The sequence below is a fragment of the Canis lupus genome, chromosome 27 (genome assembly GCF_003254725.2).
Source record: "Canis lupus dingo isolate Sandy chromosome 27, ASM325472v2, whole genome shotgun sequence".
NCBI classification, from domain to species: Eukaryota; Metazoa; Chordata; class Mammalia; order Carnivora; family Canidae; genus Canis; species Canis lupus.
This window is the reverse complement of record NC_064269.1, coordinates 14,296,630-14,319,925: the sequence shown is the minus strand read 5'-3', so window position 1 is coordinate 14,319,925 and position 23,296 is coordinate 14,296,630. Positions and strand designations below refer to the sequence as shown.

Genomic DNA, 23,296 nt, shown 5'->3' with positions numbered 1-23,296 from the left:
GCTCAGAGCAGGAAGAAAAATTATTTTTTTAATTTTTATTTATTTATGATAGTCACACAGAGAGAGAGAGAGGCAGAGACATAGGCAGAGGGAGAAGCAGGCTCCATGCACCGGGAGCCCGACGTGGGATTCGATCCCGGGTCTCCAGGATCACGCCCCGGGCCAAAGGCAGGCGCTAAACCGCTGCACCACCCAGGGATCCCAGGAAGAAAAATTATTATGTTGATATGTATCCATTGTATAAGACAGATGGCAATAATATTAAAACAAATAACAGAGATAAAATAAAACTGTTTCCATCTTCTTTGGTGGGGGGCACAGGGAGAGGGAGAGGAAGAATTTTAAGCAGGCTCCACACCCAGCATGGAGCCCAATGCGGGGCTCAATCTCACAACCATGAGATCACGACCTGAGCCAAAAATGAATAATTGGACACTTAACCAACTGAGCCACCCAAGTACCCTTCCATCTCCTTAGTGAAAGAGAACAGTCTTCAAGATGCAATGGGCAGAAATGATTAAGAAGAAATGCAAGCCCAAGATAAGTTAGAAATGACAATAGAGACTAATACAATGAATACAAGTATTTCTGTTTTTAAGTCATTATATCACAGGGTTTTAAAAGGATACACCATTGTAGAGGCAAAAATCATTGTTGGTACACTAAAATTGATAAAGGGAGCAAAACATGTAGACCCAAATTTCCAAAAAGCAGAGGGGAAATAGTGGATTTCAGAAAGTACAGATGGGCAAAACTTCCTATTGAGTCTCACAAAGGAAAATATTTACAAATTATTATAAACACTTAAAAATAAATGCTCATCAGTAAAAGAGAAGACTAATGTCACAGGGGCAGTTCTTTGTACGGTTAATAGCAAATTAGGGGAATGTCATATTCACAATACACGCTGACTTCAAAAAGGTCCATACAATGAGCCTTTCAAATGGTATCCTTGTAGATATGGTAGGTAAGTACAGAACTATTGTAGTTAGGTAGTTCCATCAGTGGCTGAGGAGGCACACCTAAGGAGTCAATGTTCCTATCAATTTGGAAGTCAGTGTTTCCCTAGCACTGAAGAGAGATGGTATATTTATTAAACTGATATATTAAAGAGCTGGATACTGTATTGTATTGTCTAGGAAAACGACAAAATTTATTTAAGTACCTACTTAACATTAAAATAATCATCAGATACAATTTAAAGATAAAATTTAGGTAGAAGTTAGAACAGAATGCTCCAAGTAGGAAAAGATTTAAGAGCAGCCTAGATTTAAAAAGCCAAAGAAGGGGCAGCCCCGGTGGCCCAGAGGTTTAGCGTTGCCTTTGGCCCGGGGCATGATCCTGGAGACCCGGGATTGAGTCCCATGTCAGGCTCCATGCATGGAGCCTGCTTCTCCCTCTGCCTGTGTCTCTGCCTCTGTGTGTGTCTCTCTCATGAATAAATAAATAAAATCTTTAAAAATAAATAAACAAACAAATAAAAATCCAAAGAGGTCATTATGCTAAGTGAAATAAGACAGAGAAAGATAAATGCCATGATTTCCTTTATATATGCAATCTAAAAAAATGTGTATTAAAAAATAAAAGCTCATAGATATAGAGAACAGACTGGTAATTGCCAGAGGTAGAGGGTGGGGAGGGTAGGAGAAATGACCAAATTATTTTCTGGGCTTAGTTTAAGTAAATTGAAATGAATAAATACATAGATAGCTAAAGAGATTTTTTTAATTGAATACAAGATCAATGAATCAACAATTTATGGTTCCTCGACCAACACTTTCAATAACTAGTTCAAGAGAAGTAAATATTTCAGGAGAAAGAATGTAATAGAGCTACTATTACGGGAGGAGGTTGGAAGGAGGTTGAGTTCTAGATGCTAGATTTTAAGAACACTGAAAAATTGGAGACTTCTCAAAGCAGTGGAAGCAGAATGAAGGACCTGTAGACTACATTACATAAGGAGATGATGAAACTAAACCTACTGAGCTGTTAAGAATATACTCACTGAAGAGAGGATACAAAAGCAGGTTAAAGGCTGAGTATTTAAACAACTGTCATATACACACAAAAAGAGGTGTATGGATTAATTCAATTAATTAATACCTGAAGATTAATTCTGGTAGAGCTCAAGAGGGCTGATGAACAGAAATGCTAGGAGGTAAATTTAAGCTCAGGACTAAAAACAAACAAACTTTATTTTCAGGCTCTATTGATAATGATTTCAAAAAGTGAAGGTTGTTCATCATCACTAGAAATAACACCAGGAATTGTTATCACTGGATATGTAATTACAGTCAAAGTATTATTTGTATACATGTGTCAAAGTGAGATTCTTGAAATTAATGTTCAGTAATTTATTTGTAATCTAAGAAGTTAGCCAATCAAAATTGAAATGGAAGCAAAACCTCCCCTATAAGTCTGAATCTCCATTTTGAAATCTTATTTATGTGAGGTCACATCTATGAACTGAAGCCATAGAATTAGAACTATAGCTTCAAATGTTCAAAAGGGTGATCTAATGCACAATCAACAGCTACTGTTACTTCTCAAACAGAAAATATGTATGTATATTCCAATAAGCTGGTTATAAAGAAAAAATTCATGTTAACAGTCTAAGACATAACAGTCTGTCATGTCAAAGGCTGTATAATATTACAAAAGTGAGTACTTGCCTCCAGTGACTTATATATGGCACTGCCACTATAAGATGCCTCTTTTACATTTTTATATGTTTTAATATCATTTATTTCAGACTTCTGAAGAAAAATAATACCGACATTAAATATAGTATTTTACTAAGATACTGAAAAGTGCTCTCTAGTACTCACAATATTAGCACTAATATTTCATAGGGATTATCTTACACCAAGATAATTTTTTAAAAATAGAGAAACTGAAAATATACATCCATGACATTTCTTTCAATATCAGAATTAACCTATTCACATTCCGACTACAGAAATCAACTTGAAAATAGTTAAAGTTTAATATTGCAAAGTTGTATATCAAACTGGTCTGCTTATTTTTGTTCCACACAAATCAGTAAAGTCTTGTAATACTGTAAATGAGATTAATTTCCTCTGCCTACCTTCTGGAGGATCTACTGATGATCAGCAAAATGGCCATATACAGTGGAAACAAGTGCAAAAAAGAGAGGAGACAAAATGATAAGTGGAAAGAGGAAATGATAGAAAGAGAGAAATTAAGAGTCCAAAAAGCCCAATTTAACATGGAAAAATTCAACACTGTTATTTTTTAAACAGCATCTATCAGCAAAAAAATATTTATTATTTTAGAAAAACTCCTTTACTTTCAATTTTTTCTCATATTTTTGGTACCATAGTCTTTCCCCCCGAGCATATCTTTTTTTCAGGTTCACAAAACCTTCCAAAACTTTTTATTTATAATCTCCAAACCAACAACAACAACAAAAATACCTTATTTACCTCTCACACGTTGAAGGATTGAAAACATATAATTGCTAAGGAACAACAAAATCAATATTCATAGTATTTAATTTCTTTGAAATAAAAGATTTAGGTTATAGACCGAAAACAAACAAGTTTGCTGCTACTTTGTCTAAAAGGTATGACAAAACATATTAAAATTAATATGTTTAAAAATATTAGTGTGTTTATATGGTACACAAGTTATGCATCCAAAAGTAAGATATGCCTATAGTTTCTAGGAAGGTATTTTAGAACATCAATGAAATGCCAGAATGTAGGAAAGATAGAAAGAAAGTACCTGTGTACCTCCGACAGAGAGGAATCACTTTCATCAGACCTACAGTGAAAGAGTTAGAATTATGAGGAGAAAGAACACTGAAGTCAACAGGTAAAGACACTGAGACTGAACTGAAAACCAACAGTATGAATTATAGAAATACAGCAAACATTTCCTTTATAGTGGTGAATGCCTTGCTTTTCTATCTGTACTGGATATCTGCAAATTCAATGTACAGTAACATCTGGTAAAATATTTGATTCTTATGTTTTCTCCTAAGACTTTGAGGATAAAAACTTTCTTTTACTCATCCACAGAAAACCTATCAATCCTCATTTCTAAAATTTAAGCCCTGTAGCGGAACAATATCAAGTAAGTAAAATACATCACTTCAAGATTCTTTCTATTTAATTTGATTAGTCCTAGAAAATGTTTCTTATTTAAACAGCTACTAATGAATTTTATCCATCTTGATAATTACTTGGATTTAGATTCTAATGTGAAGTTGCACAGATACATTTTATGTTTGCATGCAAAGCAAATTACCTAAAATGCAATAACCTTTGATTTTAACTTATCTCATAAATATGAAGTTCTCCTAACAAGGGAATCCCTCAGTAATACAGGACTTTAAAAATAGGTGAGCCACTCCTGTCAGTTCTACCCTGAAACCTCCAAGACTGGCAATAAGTCTGGTTATTATGAAAAATCTACTCAGTTTGTGCAATAGGCTTGGGAGAAGGAGGACAGAGTGAATGCTGACATGGAATATAACCAGAAACAATGTGTGGGATCTTTTTCTAGCTGAGATATGCTAGTCTCAAAAAACAGCCCAAAAGAAAATGATTCAAAAGGTAGGTGAGTCTCTGAAAGTGTAGTCAGTTATTCTGAGTTTTAGCTTACAAAGATGACAACAGAGTCAAATTACTGGTAGCTTATAAAATATGTCAGTAGAAAATATAAAACTATGACTAGATTGTCAAGATTATCAAAAGACTGACAGAAAATTTTATTATGCCTTTGAATATAAGGCAGACAAAATTTACTAACTCTTCATATCACTAGTGAAAATAGACTTCCCAAAGACATTGCTAATGTTCTATTCTTCTCAACTAAATGGGAGGCAGAGATTTTTTCAATAACACAAAAAATTTATCTACCTAGATAAGGACATGTCACGTACTGATTAAACTATATTAAAATCTAATCAATAACTTTATCTATAAATTAAGCAGATTAAAAATTATTTCAAAATGTGTGCTTCTCTAAGTCTACAGAGCCATCTAGCATGATCTAAACCTGACAGACAAATCTTAAACAGCAATCCTAGGAATCTCAGAAATTGTTGATATACACAGGGAGATTATAGCATAGAAAACAAATAATAGTGGTGGGAGACTAGATATGAAGTACATACATCTACAGTGTTACCATTCAAAATCAAAGCAGACAAGTCAGAGTTATCAATATCTTATGACAGCATTGTTAGTATCAAATTCTTGCAAGAGAGATTCTGGCTCAATATGGGAATACTTTTTCATTTCAAATTTAGTGCAAATTATACTTTTCACACCCCTCCAACTTTTCTTCCTCTACAAACCACCCTCAGTCCTAATCCCCACTACCCATAAAGGAACTGTCTTTTATTATTTTATTTTATCACTGAAGTTTTGTGATGGATTTCTGTCAAACAACCAAATGGTAACAATGGTCTCTGCAAGCTATAATATGCATGGAAAGTAAAATAATTTGCCTCTTTTCAACTCAGTCTATCTGGATTAGAGGCTTTTGTGGGCTCAGAGAGGCTGAAGAATCCCAAGAAATTTAAATTTCAAGTGGTCTCAAAGATATTTCAATTCTAATTTACTTAGAAAAGGCAAGACAAGTGCTGAAAGTAGAGCAATGCAAATCTACAACAGGGAATAATGTTCAGCAGGAAAATAATTTTCTCTAATCTTTTCTAGATGGTTCATTTCCCATTGGAAAAACACATCAAATATGGCAAACACATCAGATTTCATCTCCCACACAAAGAGATGGCTAAACGTTTTCTACAGGCTGTATTTAAAGGTTCAGAAAACTGTAATAAGTAGAGGGGCTCTTTTCCATAAAGACTTACTTATCCTGCTGAACTGATGTGTTTCCCTGAGAAACAGTAAGACGGTTAAAAACATTCAGTTCATTACGGGGTCGGCTTGGTGGGGAGGAAGGAGGTGAAAGACTAGCCTCTGAGGTTCCAGAATCTGAGCTACAAGAAAAAAAGAACATTAAATAGGTGGCTTTAATTGGTTATGATTTGTTAGAAATGTTATAAGAAACATGCTTTTTTAAAAAAGCTTTTCATTAAAGAATTCCTTCCATCCTAGTTTAAAAAAAAAAAAAAAAAAAAAAAAACTTTTCCACTGGATTTTGTCACATTGCCCACAAGATGGCACTAAAGAAAAAGTTCTATCTGCTGAAATCTAAAGCCATTACAAATAAAGCAAGTCAAATTTAAAATTATACAATTTTAGAGTTAAAACCAAGTTACTCGCTTGACAGATGGAGAAAGAGAGGCACAGTATTTAAGAGCGATTTGTTTTTTCAAGGATTCACTCACTTTTATGTTATTACTTATTTGCTCCATTCCCCACCCCCCAATTATCCTTCAGACATTCAATCCAGTAAAAACAGGTAAATTATATCTTTAAATAGAGGAAGCAAGGATGATTAGAAGGATAATTTCCATGACACTCAAGTCAGCCAAACCAGTGGTCAAAGTAAAGTGTGTTGTCATGGGGGAGAGGATGTTATAAGATTGTCCACTTGGGCACAGAAAACATAATGAAACTCCTTTTTGCTTATTTTTATGTTAAAAAAAAAATAAGCTTTACTAATATTTAAATGTAGACCGGCACTGATACTTGCCACATGCAGCACCTCAGGTGACATGAGGGGGAGTGAGTGTGCCACAGGGTAGAGAGGGGACAGTGGCTCTCACCCATTCATTCAACTTTCTCCATGTTGCAATGTTGCAATTTTAAAATGTCCAGTTAAGTGGATCATCAGATTATACTATGTACTGTTAAGTAAATAACCCTCACAAAACACACAAATAGTTTTAACAGATTTCAGCAGAAAAACAATTTAAGTATAAAAGAACAGCAAGAAAATGGCACAACTAATACACCCTATGACTAACACTTGTTTTTTGTCAGCTACTCTAAAGAGGTAAAGTCGATGTCAGTTTTAACAGTCAAATTAATTTCAAATTTTTCTAGAAGACCACCTGAAATACAGACACAGTTCATCTCAAGTGTATATAAATTTTTACAATGATATGCACAAATAATAGAAAAATAAATAAGAGAACATGATTAGGGGCAAATGTTCAAATATTTTTCCAGGTGTGTGTGTGACCAAGAAACATTTAGCCAAGCCAACAGCTAACTTGATGGTCTATTAGTCAAATCTGTCATAACCAAAGAGCCAGCCTACATATGGAAAATAGCTTCACTGTTATCCTTTAGCATTTATGTACAGCAGACATTTTATGCAATCTAGTTGATAAAAAGTATGGGTAACTTACTGTTTTTGTTCCTTGGCCTTTGATTTTTCTGCTTTCTCATATGCTTTTCTCCTGGTTATAGGGGAAGGCTCTGGCATTTTTTTTTCTGATAGAGATGACTGTCTGGAACTAAAATAGAAAAAGACTCCTTAATCATCAAATTTTAAATATATACATTGTTTGGCAGGTACTCAACCTAAAATTTTTAACATATTAATAACTGGAACTTGAGAAAGTATTACTGGGAACAAAATACAAAAATAGGATGGGAATATATTATCTGAGTAATTAGTTGATGGAAGTTGACATCTATATATTTAACTTATAAATTGGCAATCTTATTAAATATAAGCAAACCTATTATCTTTGAATGTAAATATCAATGCTACACCGCCAAATAGTTCAAATTAAGTTTATTTTAAACATAAGTGATTAGGTTGATTAGAATTGTTTCAGTTGAAAAAACTCATCTTTACAGTCTTACAAGAATAAAAATATAAGAATTGTTAGAAACAATAAGATTTAACGAATATGTAGACATAGTCAAAAATAGTACTATAGGTAATCACACAGACACACAAATAACACACAATAATTTAACCTAACTAGTATTTAGATATTAATAACTACATAAATTTTATTTTATTATTTTTTTAACTACATAAATTGTAGTAACAAAAACATTCTTATTGTAACCTTTAAATGTCAAATAGTCACTATGTAATTAACAATTTAAAAAAACACAATTTAAAACTATTATTTTTGTGTATAGTAGTAATGAATTTTGATTCAAAAATGAATTTTTTCCTATCATTGGCTAGTTATATTCATAAAAAAAAGGAATTAGAAGGCAAGATTACCAGAGTGGGTTTACATGATTCCTATTTGAAAGTGAAAACTAAATATTTAAACTTTATGCGTCTGACTTTTCTAATCAAAAGAAATCACATTTTAAAAATCCTTCATCTATTTATTCATTTATTTATCATAGGGGCCACCTGAGTAAATTATTTTACATCGTGCAGTAAGTCCGCAGTAATGACTTCTTAAGAGTTACCACACCAAACATGTCCAACTTAAATTTTTATAGAATGACACAAGCATTTGAATTTATTAAAACCTGAAAATAGATCATGTGAAGTAAGAGTCCAAAACATATATTCTACAACCTGTCAAAAAGGATACACTTTAAGAATGAAAATAGAGGAGGGCAAAAGGAAGGTATTACCTGAATCTGGTTTCCAGGCCATAGATTTAGTCTTGAAGTTCCAAAAGTCTCTATTTAAATCTGTTACTAAAGTCTGTTCTGTTTATATTACTACCTTCACCAAAAGCATTTCTTCAACAGTCATCTTATCAAAAAAGCACTGAAGCCATTAGCTATACTGGTTAGCAATCTATCAGCAAATCCAATAGTTAATTTAGTTAATTGCATAGGCTACATCAAGCACATGCAAGCAAGTTGCCATCATTAAAATTAAATTTGGATCTAAAGATAGCAGATGTGCTTAGTGAATGGAAGATGACAGAAATATCTTCATAAAATGAAAGAGGTTTTAAAAAAATTTTTTTAAAGAAGGAAGTTATGGGAAAAAGATACTCAAAAGGGGAAAGTTTGTTATATTTTATTATTTGTAGAGTCATATAATATGTGCCATTTTTTTGGGCAATAGTCCTCAGTGCAGTAAAGTATTCATTCTATAAATCATTTGCTAGATCATATGCAAGGGTTACTTTGAAAAAATGTCATTAAAAATCTTTACTAGTGAATGACTGATCTGATTTTAACATAACTATCAAAATACACAAACACACATAGCATACACACACATACTAGCTTGGTAGAGAAATCTTTGTCCTCAAGACAGTAGTGAAAATTCTAAATAAGTTTTGTTTTGAACAGAACGTTTTTTGTTCATATTATCATAAATGGGAGAGTATCATAAATGGGAGAATATTTCCTCCTTCAAATCTTTGATAATATCAATAAAAATATGTTGTGCATACTCTATTCCCAGACATGCAATGCAATGTGCTTTAAGGCAAAAAATAAGGAAAGCTTAAAATGATTAAGTTTGTAATTGATATTTCATTTTCTTTATAGGGTTATTGGCAAAGGTTTGCTATCCTTACCAGACTCTTAGAACTAGGACGTACATTAATTTAGAGCAAATTTGAGACTTTAAAGCTTCTGTTTTATATAATGGTTTTATAGATATAACTACCTGATTTTAGGTGTTTCTAAATAAATTTTGTCTGTAATTTTTAACTCCGCCTTTATGAAAATTACAACCCTTAAGAATGATCCTAAAACTTAGAAAACAAGCAATACAATTGAACAAAGAATATCTCATCTTAAATGACTTCAAATGTCAAAAAAATTAGGGGAGAAAATACCTAACAAATTCCTTTGAAAACCAGGGATCTTATTTACATAATTTTTAAAAATAGAAATAAGAAATTAGCAACATGCATATAAAAAACAAAAAAAAGAGAAAGTAAACAAAAAAGAAAAGCCAAAAGAAAGGAAGTTAGTGTAGCTGGGCCAGACTTACATGCTGCCTATCTTAGAAGGGAAGCCAGATGGGGGAGGGAGCTCTTTTTCCCTAGCAGAAGTACCACTTGTCTCTGTATTCATTCCAATCTCTTGCCCTTCTGCAACAGGTGTAAGAGGGCCAGGCAAGGAGGCATCTCCTGTACTAGTGTCTGAAGCTAGTTCACTGCTATCTGCATACAGCAATTCCATTTGAGTGGTGGTTCTCCTTCGGGCCTAGTCAGAGAATGGAAGGAAAAGCAATCAGGAGCAAACTTTTGCAGAGAGGATTAGGGAAAAGAGATTTAATATTAGTTTGAAATAGGTAAAAACATTTAGCATGTCATTTCCTAGCAAGTGTGTCAAACATAGCATGTAAGATAGTGACAAGCCAGAGCTATAGCCAGATAAGACCTTTAAATGCCATAGTAATAGCCAACATTTATGTTGTATTTATTGTATGCCAGACATTGTTCAAACACTTTATTATATTAGCATATACTACCATTATCAAAATTCACAAATGAGGAAACTAAGGCACAGAGAAAGTAATTTACCCAAAGTCTCACAACTAGCAAGTGGCAAAGTCAGATTCAAAAACAAGCAACTTGTCACCAATATGACTGTGCTACCCTGCCACTCGTGGCCAGCTCCCTCAACAAAGAATTTTTGTAAAAAAGAAAGAAATGAAACCAAAAGTTAACTGCAGGTAAGCTCAACTAAATTCTGATTTTTCTTATGTTTAAATGCTTTATTTAATATCATTTTTAGTTTTAAATTTTATTTTGATATCAAAATTTTATATTTTTAAAATTTTATATTTTTAAAAATTTTACTTTTTAAATCTGCTTCTTAGTTGTGACTTTGTTTTCCTGATGCCTTAGCTGTGTTTTTAACATGCCTGCTAGATAAATCAACACCAGCCTGCACCAGCTCTTGGTGGCACAGTAAAGTAGGGGAAGGTTATTTTCCTAGAATCTAAACTCACTATATACATTCCTTTCCTTACTCTTGAAAACTGACTACGCTGTTTTTGCTCAGTTGTTATTATCACTAAGATATTAAAGGATAATCACAGTGTTTACCAGATGATAAGCCTCTAAAGAGCTAACTAACACACTTGTTTTATTCAACTTTATATCCCCTGTACTTAGCATAATGCTGGTACATACCTATTTAACGTAAAGAGTCAATTTTACTCTTTCAGTGATAAAAAATATATGATATGAGATCCTTCCAGGTATCTTTGCAGATCAAAAGTATTAACTCAGAAAATTTCTGAGAAAAGTAAGCCCTCCAACCAGTTTTTTATATCATCAGTTCTCGTCACTGCCACTAGTCCAAGGCAGAGAGGAATCATTTCCTTAGGAATTCCTAATCACATCAGTTGCTTAAAGAGATGACCTTTAGGGCCACACTTCACACCTCTCTCTGGCATCCCAGCAGGGTATGAATAAGTAGACTCTCATAGGGCCTGAAAGACTTTCAGGACCATAATAGATTCCCTCCTGGACTTAAGATGGGATCCAAACCATACTAGGATGTTTTCTTTGAGTTTGGGTAACTTCTGCTTAGCCTCTTAGAATAATAAAATACCAACCACGTGTTGCAAAGCCAGTAGTTCAAGGATCATACATACAGTCTGGATATGTTTTTTGATTGGCTTGACCAGTGTTTTAAAGATCAGGAAATCCTACACAAAAATCTTTATTTACAGCTTCTTTGAAAACAAACAGAAGACCTAATAATCTCAGGCCTATAACTCCTTGTGGCAAATATGAGCAAGAGCTAAGTGGTGGTTATTTGCTTAGATGAAGCATGTCCTGTCCAGGTAATCACAATGACCTCTCCTCATTATTCTACAGCCAAATTACTCATTTACAGTACCTATTCACTATGAGCCTTCAATTTGTCTGAATCCATATGCACAAGGTTATTCTTTCCGGTTCTGATTCTTTCCATTCACTTAACAAATATTTACTAAGCACTACTAGGTTTTTAAACATCTTAAGATGGTTAGTTAATTCATCTATTATCAAATGCTATTCAATCTGAAACAGACCATGTGTATCTTACGCATTTAACAGCATGTGTCACCAATGTTTTTCTAACAAATATGCATTATAGCCTCACTAATTTTTAATATATCATGATGATTAAGAGTTGGCTTATTATTCAAACCTCCTCAGGATACTAATTTAACAAAATAAATATGAAACACTTAAGAACATACTAGAATGTTACAATTTCAAAAGTTTCCTGCCAATTTACAAATTTTGCAAATTCATGCTATATGCCACTATAGGATCTACAATATCTTTTATTGTTAGGAAATTTAGGTGACTTTAATAAATTAGCATATAACTTCCTTAATGGGTGATAAAACTTTTAGGAAAAATTTGGAAAAAAAAAATAATTGATCTCCACAATTATATCTTTTCCAGGGAAAAAGTACAATAATGCAGTAAAACACAAGCTCCACAAAGCAGAAATGTTTCAATATAATTTTTTTCAAAGGAGAATATGATAATTATAGAACTAAATTTCTTACACATGGGAGCTCTGTTAAAGTATGCCAATTTATTAACTTACTAAGGGTCTGAGGCATTTGTTTATTTGTTTATTGAGCCAGACAGGAGGCTCAATCTCACAACTCTGAGATCATGACCTGAGCCAAAATCTTAACCAACTGAGCCACCCAGGTGGCCCTGAAATCTGTGTTTAATAGTGATAACAAAAACAGTGGGAAAGGGTGCTTACCTGCTCTTTTCAATTCTCCTTACCTTGCTTTTAGGTTTCACTTCACCACAAAGTTTCATAAGATCTGAAGACAGCGTGCTATACACAAATAAGTAATTAATCACAGATTAAAAGGGAAGTTATTATAGAAAACTGGATGTCTTCTATGTTTATAACTATAGAAAACACCTTATATATTTATGGGGAAGAAAAGACAACATTTAAAAACAAAATGAACTAATTAAAAAATAATTCATTTTTTTCCTTAAATATCTTGGTATTTTTATTTTAAAATTTGTGGTGGAAAAAAAAATTTGTGGTGGTTAAGTATGACTTAGTTTGGCTTCCATAATATTGTTTCTCATGTTATTCACTTAGCCATAAAATTCAAATTAGTTGATGGTAATTTTTTGAAGGAGCAAGATAAAAGTAATTAAAATATTACAGAAACAAGTAAAATCTATTAAGTTTCTAAAGGCTCTCTTACCTTCCTTCTGATCCTGGGCTGTTTAAAGGTGCTTCTTCATCAGTACTATCCTCTACATTTTCTAAAAAAAAAAAAAAAGTGTCCGAAACCGAAGTATTACCCACATGTCAAAATTTGAATGACTGCAATCCCTATGTCATAATTAATATCATCAGCCCAACATCTCAATATGGGCAGTTTGGTTTTAGTAACTGAATCCAAATAGAAATGTAGAAAAATATTTCTAAGAAACCCCTCTGATTATGTGTCCTAAAATGAGAAAAAGTATTCAAAGTAAGAAAATCACAAGTTCAGATCATAAAACACAGAAGAACAACATTCACAGGATGGAAATGAGATCATGTATCTATCAGAGTATGGATAATTGTATCTATTTTTCAGAGAATGTATTTATCCCGTGTCATTCAAATATATGAAAAAACAGAGTAAAGTACAAGATTAAAGTAGATGCTGCATGAGCTCCCTTTGATGTACTAAGCCAAATTCAAAAACTATGTAAGTATAAACATACTTGCTGTATTTTAATCAGTATGCCAACTTACTTAGGTATCTTCCTTTTTTATTTTTGTTTCCAAGTAAAGAGTAAGAGTGTGTGCATGTGTAAAAGGTATTTAGAAGTTACACATCAGCATGCAGCTCACTCACAGGTACATAAAAGACAAAAACAATAGATTTGCATGCAACAGTTTTATAAATAAATACAAGTAAATTACCACTATTTCAGAATAACTGTAACGGAGGAGTAAAAAAAGAGGAGGAAAAGCAAACAAGTAAACTAGTAGGAAGTCTGTAAATCAAACAGCCACCAAAAGTAAATTATTTAAAATGTCAGTGAGCCCCAAACATAGGGCAGGTTTTTAAAACATACACATATTATTATAGAACGAATCCACAAAAGTAAAGACAGTATAAATGACATCTATTAATGAAAAATATGTATAATTCATTCCCTTTTAACTTTTTATTTTATACATGTGGATCGCAGACAACTAATTCCTTTCTCTGATGCTCTCTTTCTTCGCAGCAAAGGGAGCCTACCTAGGACCCATACAAAGGGAATTTATTTTCTGAAGTGAAGAAAACGATGGTCTTGAAGGCAATGTGTATCTCAAAGCCCACCACTAGAGGGAGGCTCGACGACTTGTTCGCGGACAGGATAACTGAGGGCTAAGGTGACTTGACAATACTGAACATGAGATTATAGAGAAATGAGAAACTAGTCTTTATTTTCACATATATAAAAATGGGCTAAGAATGGCTAGTATTTTTCTTGTAGAGGCCAGTTAGTATGAAACCAGTTAGTATGTTAAACATCATGAGAGTGCTTAGTAAAAACTCCTGCTAATACATGTATAAATAATTAGGAATTATGGTTTAACATAACCAACCTGGCAAAAGGATAGAAGCCCCCACCCAGAAAGTCATCAAATCAGACTCCTCTCCAGGATTGAGCTTAGTCTGAGCACCACAGTCACTACTAACCTGTTAACTCTGAGAATACACATCTAGCCCACTACCAGCTTCCTTTTTTATCACAGAATTAAAGCTAAAGGCAGAGACTTGCAACTCCTGAATACCTTAAAGTCCATTTTTATTTAGTGTAAAGTTGTACAGTCTTACTTCACTGGAAGTTAACCAGGTATTTTTAAGTCTTTAAGTTATTTTTTTAAGTCATTAAAATAAAGTGTATACAAAAGAGTTAACATAGAAGCCCAAAGACCACTATCCTTAAAAAGGCCTGTTTGCAAAGTGGGACTTTGTCTGGCATCTGGAAATTTGATTCTCAGAGCGTCCCCTGTCATTAGTTAACTTATGAAGGTACTGTACCTAGAATAGTTGTGCCTAGACCATAGAATAACATGGTCTATGCTAAGCTTCTGCTTTCCTTCTGGAGTCTTGAATCCTGGTACATACTATGTAGATGGCACCTACGTGACCAGTCCCCAGGAAAAGGGGTCTAAGCTTCCTCAGGTTCTAAGTGTCTAATGAACTTGCCTGGGCATAAACGTTGTACACATGCTGCTGCATTTTCCTTCCAGAGGGAAAGGATCATTCTATCTCCCACAGAAGGGAGAGAGCATAAGGAAAACTGGACATGGATTCCTCCAGACTACATCTGTGAGGTTTTTTTACCCTTGTGATCCAGCTGTGCATCCTTCCTACACTGCTCTCATGAACTCTTGCTATGAATACAATAATATGCTGAGCCCCATAGCAAGTCTCCAAAGATAGGTATGATCTTAGGGACCCTAACATAGGGAAAAAGAAGAGGATAATAAAGATTATCTTCAAGGGCTACAAAAAGCACACACATATTAGCAAGGCCCACCTTCTAGCCTTATGTTCCATTGTTCTATGCCATGTGCTTGTTGCTGAGGGCACCAACCATGCACACAACATTGTGGCTAAGTCTCTGTGTTTTAATTTGGTCATTGCCTGGAGTGACTCTTCTCTGTTCCCTTTCCACCTTGTCTTTGCCTAGCTAACTCTTTTTCTTCTTTTGTGTTCCAGCTCAAATGTCATCTCCTCCAAAAAGCTTTTATCAACTCCTCCATTCTTGTTGGGTGGCATCACTCAGTGTTCCTATAACTCCCTGTATACATTTCAATCACTGCCCTCACTGAATGTATCATACTCTGTTCATAGTCTCTCACTTGATGCAAGGCATCAAGTCAATGAGAGAAAGATTTTAGATCTTATTTGAATCCTAGCACTTATCCCAACGCTTGAGGTACAATAGGAGTTAAGTACAGTTCTCTAGCTTCTGCCGATCTAACTTCCATTTTGTTTCTCCTTCCATGTTTTTCCTCCAAGCACCTCTGGGCTAGATTATGGCCCCCGTCTCTAGCGCAGATTTCAGTCATAGAGACACAGGTTAGCTCAGCTGAATGGGTTGCCACTCTCTGCTTCTGACCCTTTTTCAGCTGTAGATAAATGAAAGTTGTTTGAAGGTTGTGAAAAAGTAGCACTACCCATCAAATTAGCAGTTTAATATCTTTTGCACAAAAGGATATCAAGAAGGACATTTGCACTTTCTACCAAGTTAAAAGAGACAGTAGACTTAAATAAGAATTCACTTATTACTATAGGTTGGGCCAGAAAGAAAAAAAACAAGGAGCAGGAGAGGGAGGAGAGAGAAGAAGAGGAGAAGAAACATGCCTGATAACACATGGAATGTTAAAAAAATTCTAGTTATACTCCAGGAACTTGGGCAGTCTTGGTCAGGATATAACCAATCCTACTTTTTCTACCTGTACTTGTTATATCATGAGTAGATTAAAAGTAGTGGCCTTTCCACACATATATTATACAATTGATCTCAAGGAAATACTATGTTGAGATTAACATGTGGTATAAACATCAAAAAAAATCAAATAGCTCATGTATTTTATTTGTGTAACATCTTATTTAAAACTAATTCAGATGTATAGATTATATTTAAATTCTAATGACACATACAGGTAAGTACATTTACTCTTTCAGTTATAGTCCTTTCCTTTACTTAAAAGCATTTTTTTTAAGATTTTATTTATTCATTCATGAGAGACAGAGAGAGAGAGAGAGAGAGAGAAAGGCAGAGACACAAGCAGAGGGAGAAGCAGGCTCCACGCAGGGAGCCTGACATGGGACTCAATCCCAGGACTCCAGGATCATGCCCTGGGCCAAAGGCAGGCGCTAAACCACTGAGCCACCCAGGGATCCCCTACTCATCAGCATTTAAAAAACTTTTGGCAGCTGTGTACTTAGAATCAGATAAGATTTTGAAATAATTTTAATTAAATAAAAACCACTCCAAAATAATCATTTAGAAAAATCTCAAGTAATAAAATTGCCCTGATACTCCTGGTCCTTCATGTGTATAATCACTAACAGGAGCAGAGATATTATTAATGGGTGGGTATAATTCATGTAAATGTTACAGTGGCAAGAGAAAAAGGTTGAAAATTTCAATACTTGGTGATCTCTAAAGCCCATTCTAATCTAAAAATATTATAATTATAAATACTGTTTCAGTCTATTCATATAAAATATCTGAAGAATTTTATTTAATTTATAAAGTTAAAATATATGTTTTGAATTTTATAAAAATTAAGAATAGCCGAGAATCTAGCAAATATATACTGAAGACAAATATATACCTAAGATATATGCTAAGGAAAGTTAATTATGAGGTTAAAACAATAGATGCAAGTTAACAGATATATTTAAAAACTAAAAAGAAATGTATACTCCATTTTTTTCCTACAAGAAAGAGAAAGAAGGGCTTATGAAACTGGAGCCACAGCTGGAGGTCAAAAAATAAAAGAGAAAATTAACTAAAGCCTACTTCTTTAAATATCTAATAGTTTTTAAATAGGAAGGACAAAAGACTTAGTATGTTTGTGGTCATGGATATATTTCAAAAAAGATCATGCAAAAACCAGTTGGCTGCCAATAAAAACTTTAAACATAAAATGTACCACAATTAGTGTACATGAACAATTAGTAATTCATGCAGCTGTAGGGTACACAGAAAGCTAAACATACTTACCTAAAGGTACGCTATCTAGATCTGTGTAAATAACAGCAAAAAGGAAACAAAAAGCAATACTCCAATCAAAACAGATCCAATGTTAAGAACTCCCACATAAAACAAGATTATGTACCATTTATAAGATACATAGAATAGATGCCATAGAAAACATTTATTATTTTTCAAGGCAGTTAGATATGCAGAGTAAAGTAATGAAACTTGGTTAATATTTTAAATAACCAATTCAGAAACTTAGTTGATCCACAAAAACTAATTGCTTAATAAGGTTAAATAAGCCTTTTTAAGTTGATAATCATTTGTTGGAATGACAATAATTACATCCCCCAAATTTATACATGCAAATTAAAGAAAGAATAATTATTACATAAGTAAATACAGCATCTATTCAGTCAAGCAATAGGGGAAAGAGATATAGTATAGCATTCTCAAAGAGCAAAGCTACCATGCAATTCATTTAACTGAGATTTAGTCCAAATTACCTTGTAAAGCATGGCCTAGTAAAGCATCTAGCTCAGGATTTAATTCTGCTTTCTCTTTCAACATATGGAATAGAAGCTGGTTTTGTGTAGCACTGGTTATTTCAGTTTGTTTAAGCCGACCTTCAAGTACTTTAATTTGAGCCTCTTTCTGAGCAGCCTGAAGACCCTGTAATGACACCAAAACAGAAGACCCTGTAATGACACCAAAACATAATACTACTAATAATAATAACAATAACAATTGTCTTAGATCATACAAAACAGATTCTATTACATAAAGATCTGTATCAAAACGCAAATGTATACGACATATGGAATTTAACATCAGACCTTGATTAATTGAAGCTCCTCCACTTACTAGTCTGGTGACTTTGAGCATATTACCTTATCTTCTTGATTCAGTTTCCTTGTAAGCAAAACGATATGAATAACACCTACTTCCTAGCACATTGTAAAGAGTAAGTGGGAGAACATGAAATAAAGGGTCTAGCACAGTCCCAAAGTGGTAAAAAAAAAAAAAAAAAAGGTGAGTCAGAAATCATTATCACCTTTAACATTTAGGTGTAAGTTTTTTATAGTTGACAGGTTAATGCATTTACAAAGAGGAGAGAAGTGATACTGTATTTTTTCCTTTCCAATTCTTTTTGAGCTTTAAAGAATCAATATTAAACCAAAGCTATGATATCAAATTTGTCTAACCCCAAGAGGTTTTTCATTTTTCCTTTGTTAAAGCAAAAGATGAATTATTTCTTAAGTTGTTTATCTGTTCTAATACACGAGTACAATGGATGACAAACTAACGGAATTGAGCTAAATAATGCTGACTTTTCTTAACTCTAAAGAAAGATAAAAGAATGCATTTCAATTTATAAAAAAGTCTTACTTATTACAAAAGAAAGGGTCACTGGAGAAGGATAAACAAAATGAACTAATCAAAATAGGTTTTCAATTACAGTGTAGTTTAATCATACCTTATTGATACCCATTGACAAGAAGTGATCTAGCAGATATCGGGCTTCTGTAAGTGTGCAAGCATTAATGACTGCAGTAACATCCAATGTTTCTCCTTCTTCCTACATCAAACCGACATATGATGAACATTACTTTGAGCCAAATGTGTTCAGAGGCAAAAGCCTATTATTTCATTATTTATTTGGTAGCACTTGGTTAGTTTTATTAACTAAACTTATTGTTTCTTGAAAATGTAAAATAAGATCTCTACTCCAGGAAACATCTGGGCTCTTTGAAAAGAAAAAAACATACTTGAGCAGTTAAGAATTCATGGTGGATTAATAAATTGTATACATTTTTAGACATTTTTTATTTTAAATAATATCGCAAATCAACGAAGAAATCTGGAGAGCAGGCAGGGAGTGATATTCATGTAAAACCTAAGAATCAGATTAAACCAATAAAAATTGATATAATTGATATTAAAATTCAACTGATCTAAAAATTCAAAGTGCTTTTAATGATAAATATGAAAATATCTTCCTTAAGCCATTAACTATTTTTTTGCACATACAAACCTTTGCTTCTTCCATCTGCATGATGTTGGCTTGACAATCAGAAATACTGTCATTGATGTAATCTATATTAGCAGTTAATGATTCCATCTCCTCGTTGATGTTAATCACATTTTTATCTCCCTCTTCACTCTCCTTGACTATCTTTTCTCGTCTTTTTGAAAGTTTCTCTCGTCTTTTTGTGAGTTCTTCCCGTTGCTATTGAGAAAACAGATTGGACTTTAAGAAATATTATTCATCCAGAACCTTAAGAACTTTATGCTAAGTGAAATAAATGAGTCACAGAAGTACAAATATATCAAGATTCCATTTATGTGAGGTATCTAAAACAGTCAAACTCATAGATGTACTAAGTAAAATGGTGGTTGCCAGGGACTGGGGGGGAGGGACAATGAGGGGGTGCTGTTCAATGGGTATGAAGTTTTAGCTACACAAGATGAACACATTCTAGAAGTCTGCTGTACAACACTGTGCCTACAGTTAACAACACTTAAAAATGTGTTAAGAGGGTCAATCCCACGCTGTCTGTTCTTACCACAATTAAAACAAAGCAAAACAAAAAAATGAAATGATGTTTTATCTATTAAATGACACACAATGTAATCAAAACTCACAAAAAAAAAGGAAAAAATTGTTAAGTATTAATTCACCCAGAGTTCAAATTCAGAAAACTAAAATTAAAAGCCAGAGAAGGAAAAGCATATCTACTTTCTATTTTCCACACCTTGAGGAGTCTATTCATATCCGCCTCCATATTGGAAATAGTCATTTTCTGCATGATGATGTCCGTGACTCTGCGCTCAAGAAGCTGCCACTTCATGCGAGCGGTCTTAGAAGTAAATACTCGGCCAGTCAATCCTTTCCTCTGATATTTTTTTCTATAATCATATAAAAACAGTAAAAACAGACCAGCATAATTACTCATGTGCTTATTTGATTATACACTGCCAAATAACGAGCTGTTTTTCTTTGAAGTCCAACATTTAGTAATAGTGCAACAAAGATTATGTCAGAAGGAATAGAAGAATTGTACTGACCTGGTTCCATTTGTTGTGGGCGTTGGTAAGGCCTGGACTCTTGCCACAGGAATTCTCATTTTCTGCTGGGCTCCTGCCCTTGATACATCTGCTTCTACAGCAGCTGCAGTGGAACCCATGTCCTGAACAGGGGTATCAGATGAGCTCAGCTTTCGAGTGACTTTCCCAGCCACTCTATCTGACATGGGCCTCACTTGCCTACGAAGAGCTGTAACCTGAAAAAGCAAGAGAAACTGACTCATTCTCTTAGTTTACAGAAATAGATCATTTACATCAAAGCCAGACGTTTCCTCCAAATCATTAACTTGCCTCTTCAGTTTTGCGACGAAGAACCACTTCTTGGTTTCTTTTTTGGGCCTCCAGAAGTCTAAGTTGATGCTATAAAACAATAATGAGTAAGTTAAAATGGTAAACTGAAAGATACAATGCTTTCTACTCCTGCATTAACATATTCCACCATCCCATTGGGAACTATAATAGTTCTTAGCAGAATCTGAGCTAACAACAACTTTGCATCCATTACTACAGATGAGGATATTTTATTCCAATAAACAAAAATGCATACTGATACATTTTCTAAAAAACAAAGTTATCTCTGTGACATACTTTTATTTAAGAAATGCTATATAGGGATCCCTGGGTGGCTCAGTGGTTGAGCGTCTGCCTTTGGCTCAGGTCGTGATCCCGGAGTCCTGGGACTGAGTCCTAAAACAGGTTCCCCACAGGAAGCCTGCTTCTCCCTCTGCCTATGTCTCTGCCTCTCTCTCTGTGTCTCTCATGAATAAATAAATAAATTCTTAAAAAAAAGAAAGAAAACAAATGCTATATAATGCTTACTATACACAAGTGCTTTTCTAAATGCTTTATAAATATTATATCATTTTATTTTTGCTAGACATTTTGTTTTGCTAGCTGAGGCATGAACAGGAAGAAACACAGCTTAGAATATTTTCAAGAAAGTCACTTTGCAATATATACAGTAATTATTAACTGTTTTAAATATAGGGAAAACATCTATTAATTGTATTAACACTTTATAATAACTTCAAAAATATTATGTTGGGTAAAGTAAATGAACAATAAAACAGTATTGCCTACCAATTTGCTTCTAGGTACTTTATATGATAAGGAAAATTAATTATAAATTCCTTTAAGCCATTTTATAAAACTATAATTGAGAAAGAATTTTGGACTGAAAAAGAACAGAGATCCTAGTTCTACTTCTGTCATTTATTCAACTCTGTGATCTTGGACAAAGCTTAGGAATTGGGCTTAATCAGAAATATCTCTTCTGAGACTTAAATTCTGAGATATACCAAATAACCTTTTATATTTTGTATCACTAATTTAAATAGATCATTCATCTCATGTTTATGTATATTCTTATGTCATCAGATCAGAATTCTGGTAGAAACAGACCATCTTATCACTGTCATAATCTTCATTGCCTACAACAATGACAGACATAGAGGCAAAGTCAACAAATCTTTTTAAATGAATAAACTACCAAAAATTAAAATTAACACACAGTTTGAAACTTGTTACTACTACATTAAGTTTTCTTATTCTAAGTCAAATGTCAAGTTGACTTATATTCTTTGTATGGTGTAATACGAATATACAAAGGGTTCAAAGATGAATATGACAAGAAACAAGTTAGAAATATGTACACAAAGCAATAAGTAAAAGGGCCAAGGAGTCTGAATGTTATCTTTGAATGTAATTAGCCAGCCTTACATCTTTATAATAAAATAATATATCATATATGATCCTATGTTGTGGAATAAGATTAAAAAGTTCCATCCCAGGAGTGAGTTTTTCAATATTGGCCTCTATATCTCAAATGAATTAGTTATAAAGAAATAAGTAGTGTACACTGTAAGACAATCATTCCTACATCCAAAAGTCTGAATTAAAAACAAAATAAATACGATATTTGTCTTTCTCTGACTTATTTGACTTAGCTTAATACTCTCTAGCTCCATCCATATCATGGCAAATGGCAAGATTTCATTCTTTCTTAAGGCTGAGTAACATGTAGAGTTTAAGAAACAAAACAAATGAGCAAAGAGTAAAAAAGAGAAAGAGGCACAAACCAGGAAACAGACTCTTAATGACAGAGAACAAAGTGTTGGATACCAGAGGCAAGGCGGATGAGGGGACGGGTGAAATAGGTGATGGGGATTAAGGAGGGCACTTATGATGAGCACCAAGTGTCAGGTGTCAAACGGAAGTGTTGAGCAGCCCTGTGGCTCAGCAGTTTAGTGCTGCCTTTGGCCCAGAGTGTGATCCTAGAGACCTGGGATCAAGTCCCACATCGGACTCCCTGCATGGAGCCTGCTTCTCCCTCTGCCTGTGTCTCTGCCTCTCTCTCTCTCTCTCTGTCTCTCATGAATAAATAAATAAAATCTTAAAAAAAAATGGAGGTGTTGAATCACTATATTGTACACCTGAAACTAATATTACAGTGTATGTTAACTGCCTGAAATTTAAATAAAACTTCTACATAAATACATAAATAAATAGCCAAAAATGGAAATAATACAAATATCCATCAATTAAGGAACAGATAAACAAAATGTGCTCTATCCATACAGTCATGAAAAGGAATAAACTACTAGTACATGCAATAACATAGATAAACCTTGAAAACATCATGCTAAATTTAAAAAGCCAGACAAAAAAGGC

At 33.6% G+C, this 23,296-nt stretch overlaps 1 protein-coding gene across 17 annotated transcripts in view; it reads right to left on the bottom strand.

Moving 5' to 3' along the window:
* Window positions 1-23,296, bottom strand: part of KIF21A (kinesin family member 21A) — a 147,857-nt gene that overhangs the window by 16,714 nt on the left and 107,847 nt on the right. For 7 of the 17 annotated variants that reach the window (XM_049102264.1, XM_025455596.3, XM_025455593.3 and 4 more), the window contains 14 exons: window positions 20,918-20,986; window positions 20,609-20,823; window positions 20,296-20,449; window positions 19,575-19,769; window positions 19,017-19,118; window positions 18,046-18,211; window positions 17,564-17,584; window positions 13,033-13,093; window positions 12,590-12,644; window positions 9,829-10,043; window positions 7,295-7,402; window positions 5,846-5,974; window positions 3,748-3,786; window positions 3,089-3,103 (listed from right to left, as the gene is read on the bottom strand). In XM_049102264.1, coding sequence (XP_048958221.1) covers window positions 3,089-3,103; window positions 3,748-3,786; window positions 5,846-5,974; window positions 7,295-7,402; window positions 9,829-10,043; window positions 12,590-12,644; window positions 13,033-13,093; window positions 17,564-17,584; window positions 18,046-18,211; window positions 19,017-19,118; window positions 19,575-19,769; window positions 20,296-20,449; window positions 20,609-20,823; window positions 20,918-20,986 — 1,544 coding nt within the window. The remainder of the gene's footprint in view (window positions 1-3,088; window positions 3,104-3,747; window positions 3,787-5,845; window positions 5,975-7,294; window positions 7,403-9,828; window positions 10,044-12,589; window positions 12,645-13,032; window positions 13,094-17,563; window positions 17,585-18,045; window positions 18,212-19,016; window positions 19,119-19,574; window positions 19,770-20,295; window positions 20,450-20,608; window positions 20,824-20,917; window positions 20,987-23,296) is intronic. The other 10 variants (XM_049102260.1, XM_049102263.1, XM_049102262.1 and 7 more) reach the window with 8 other exon arrangements.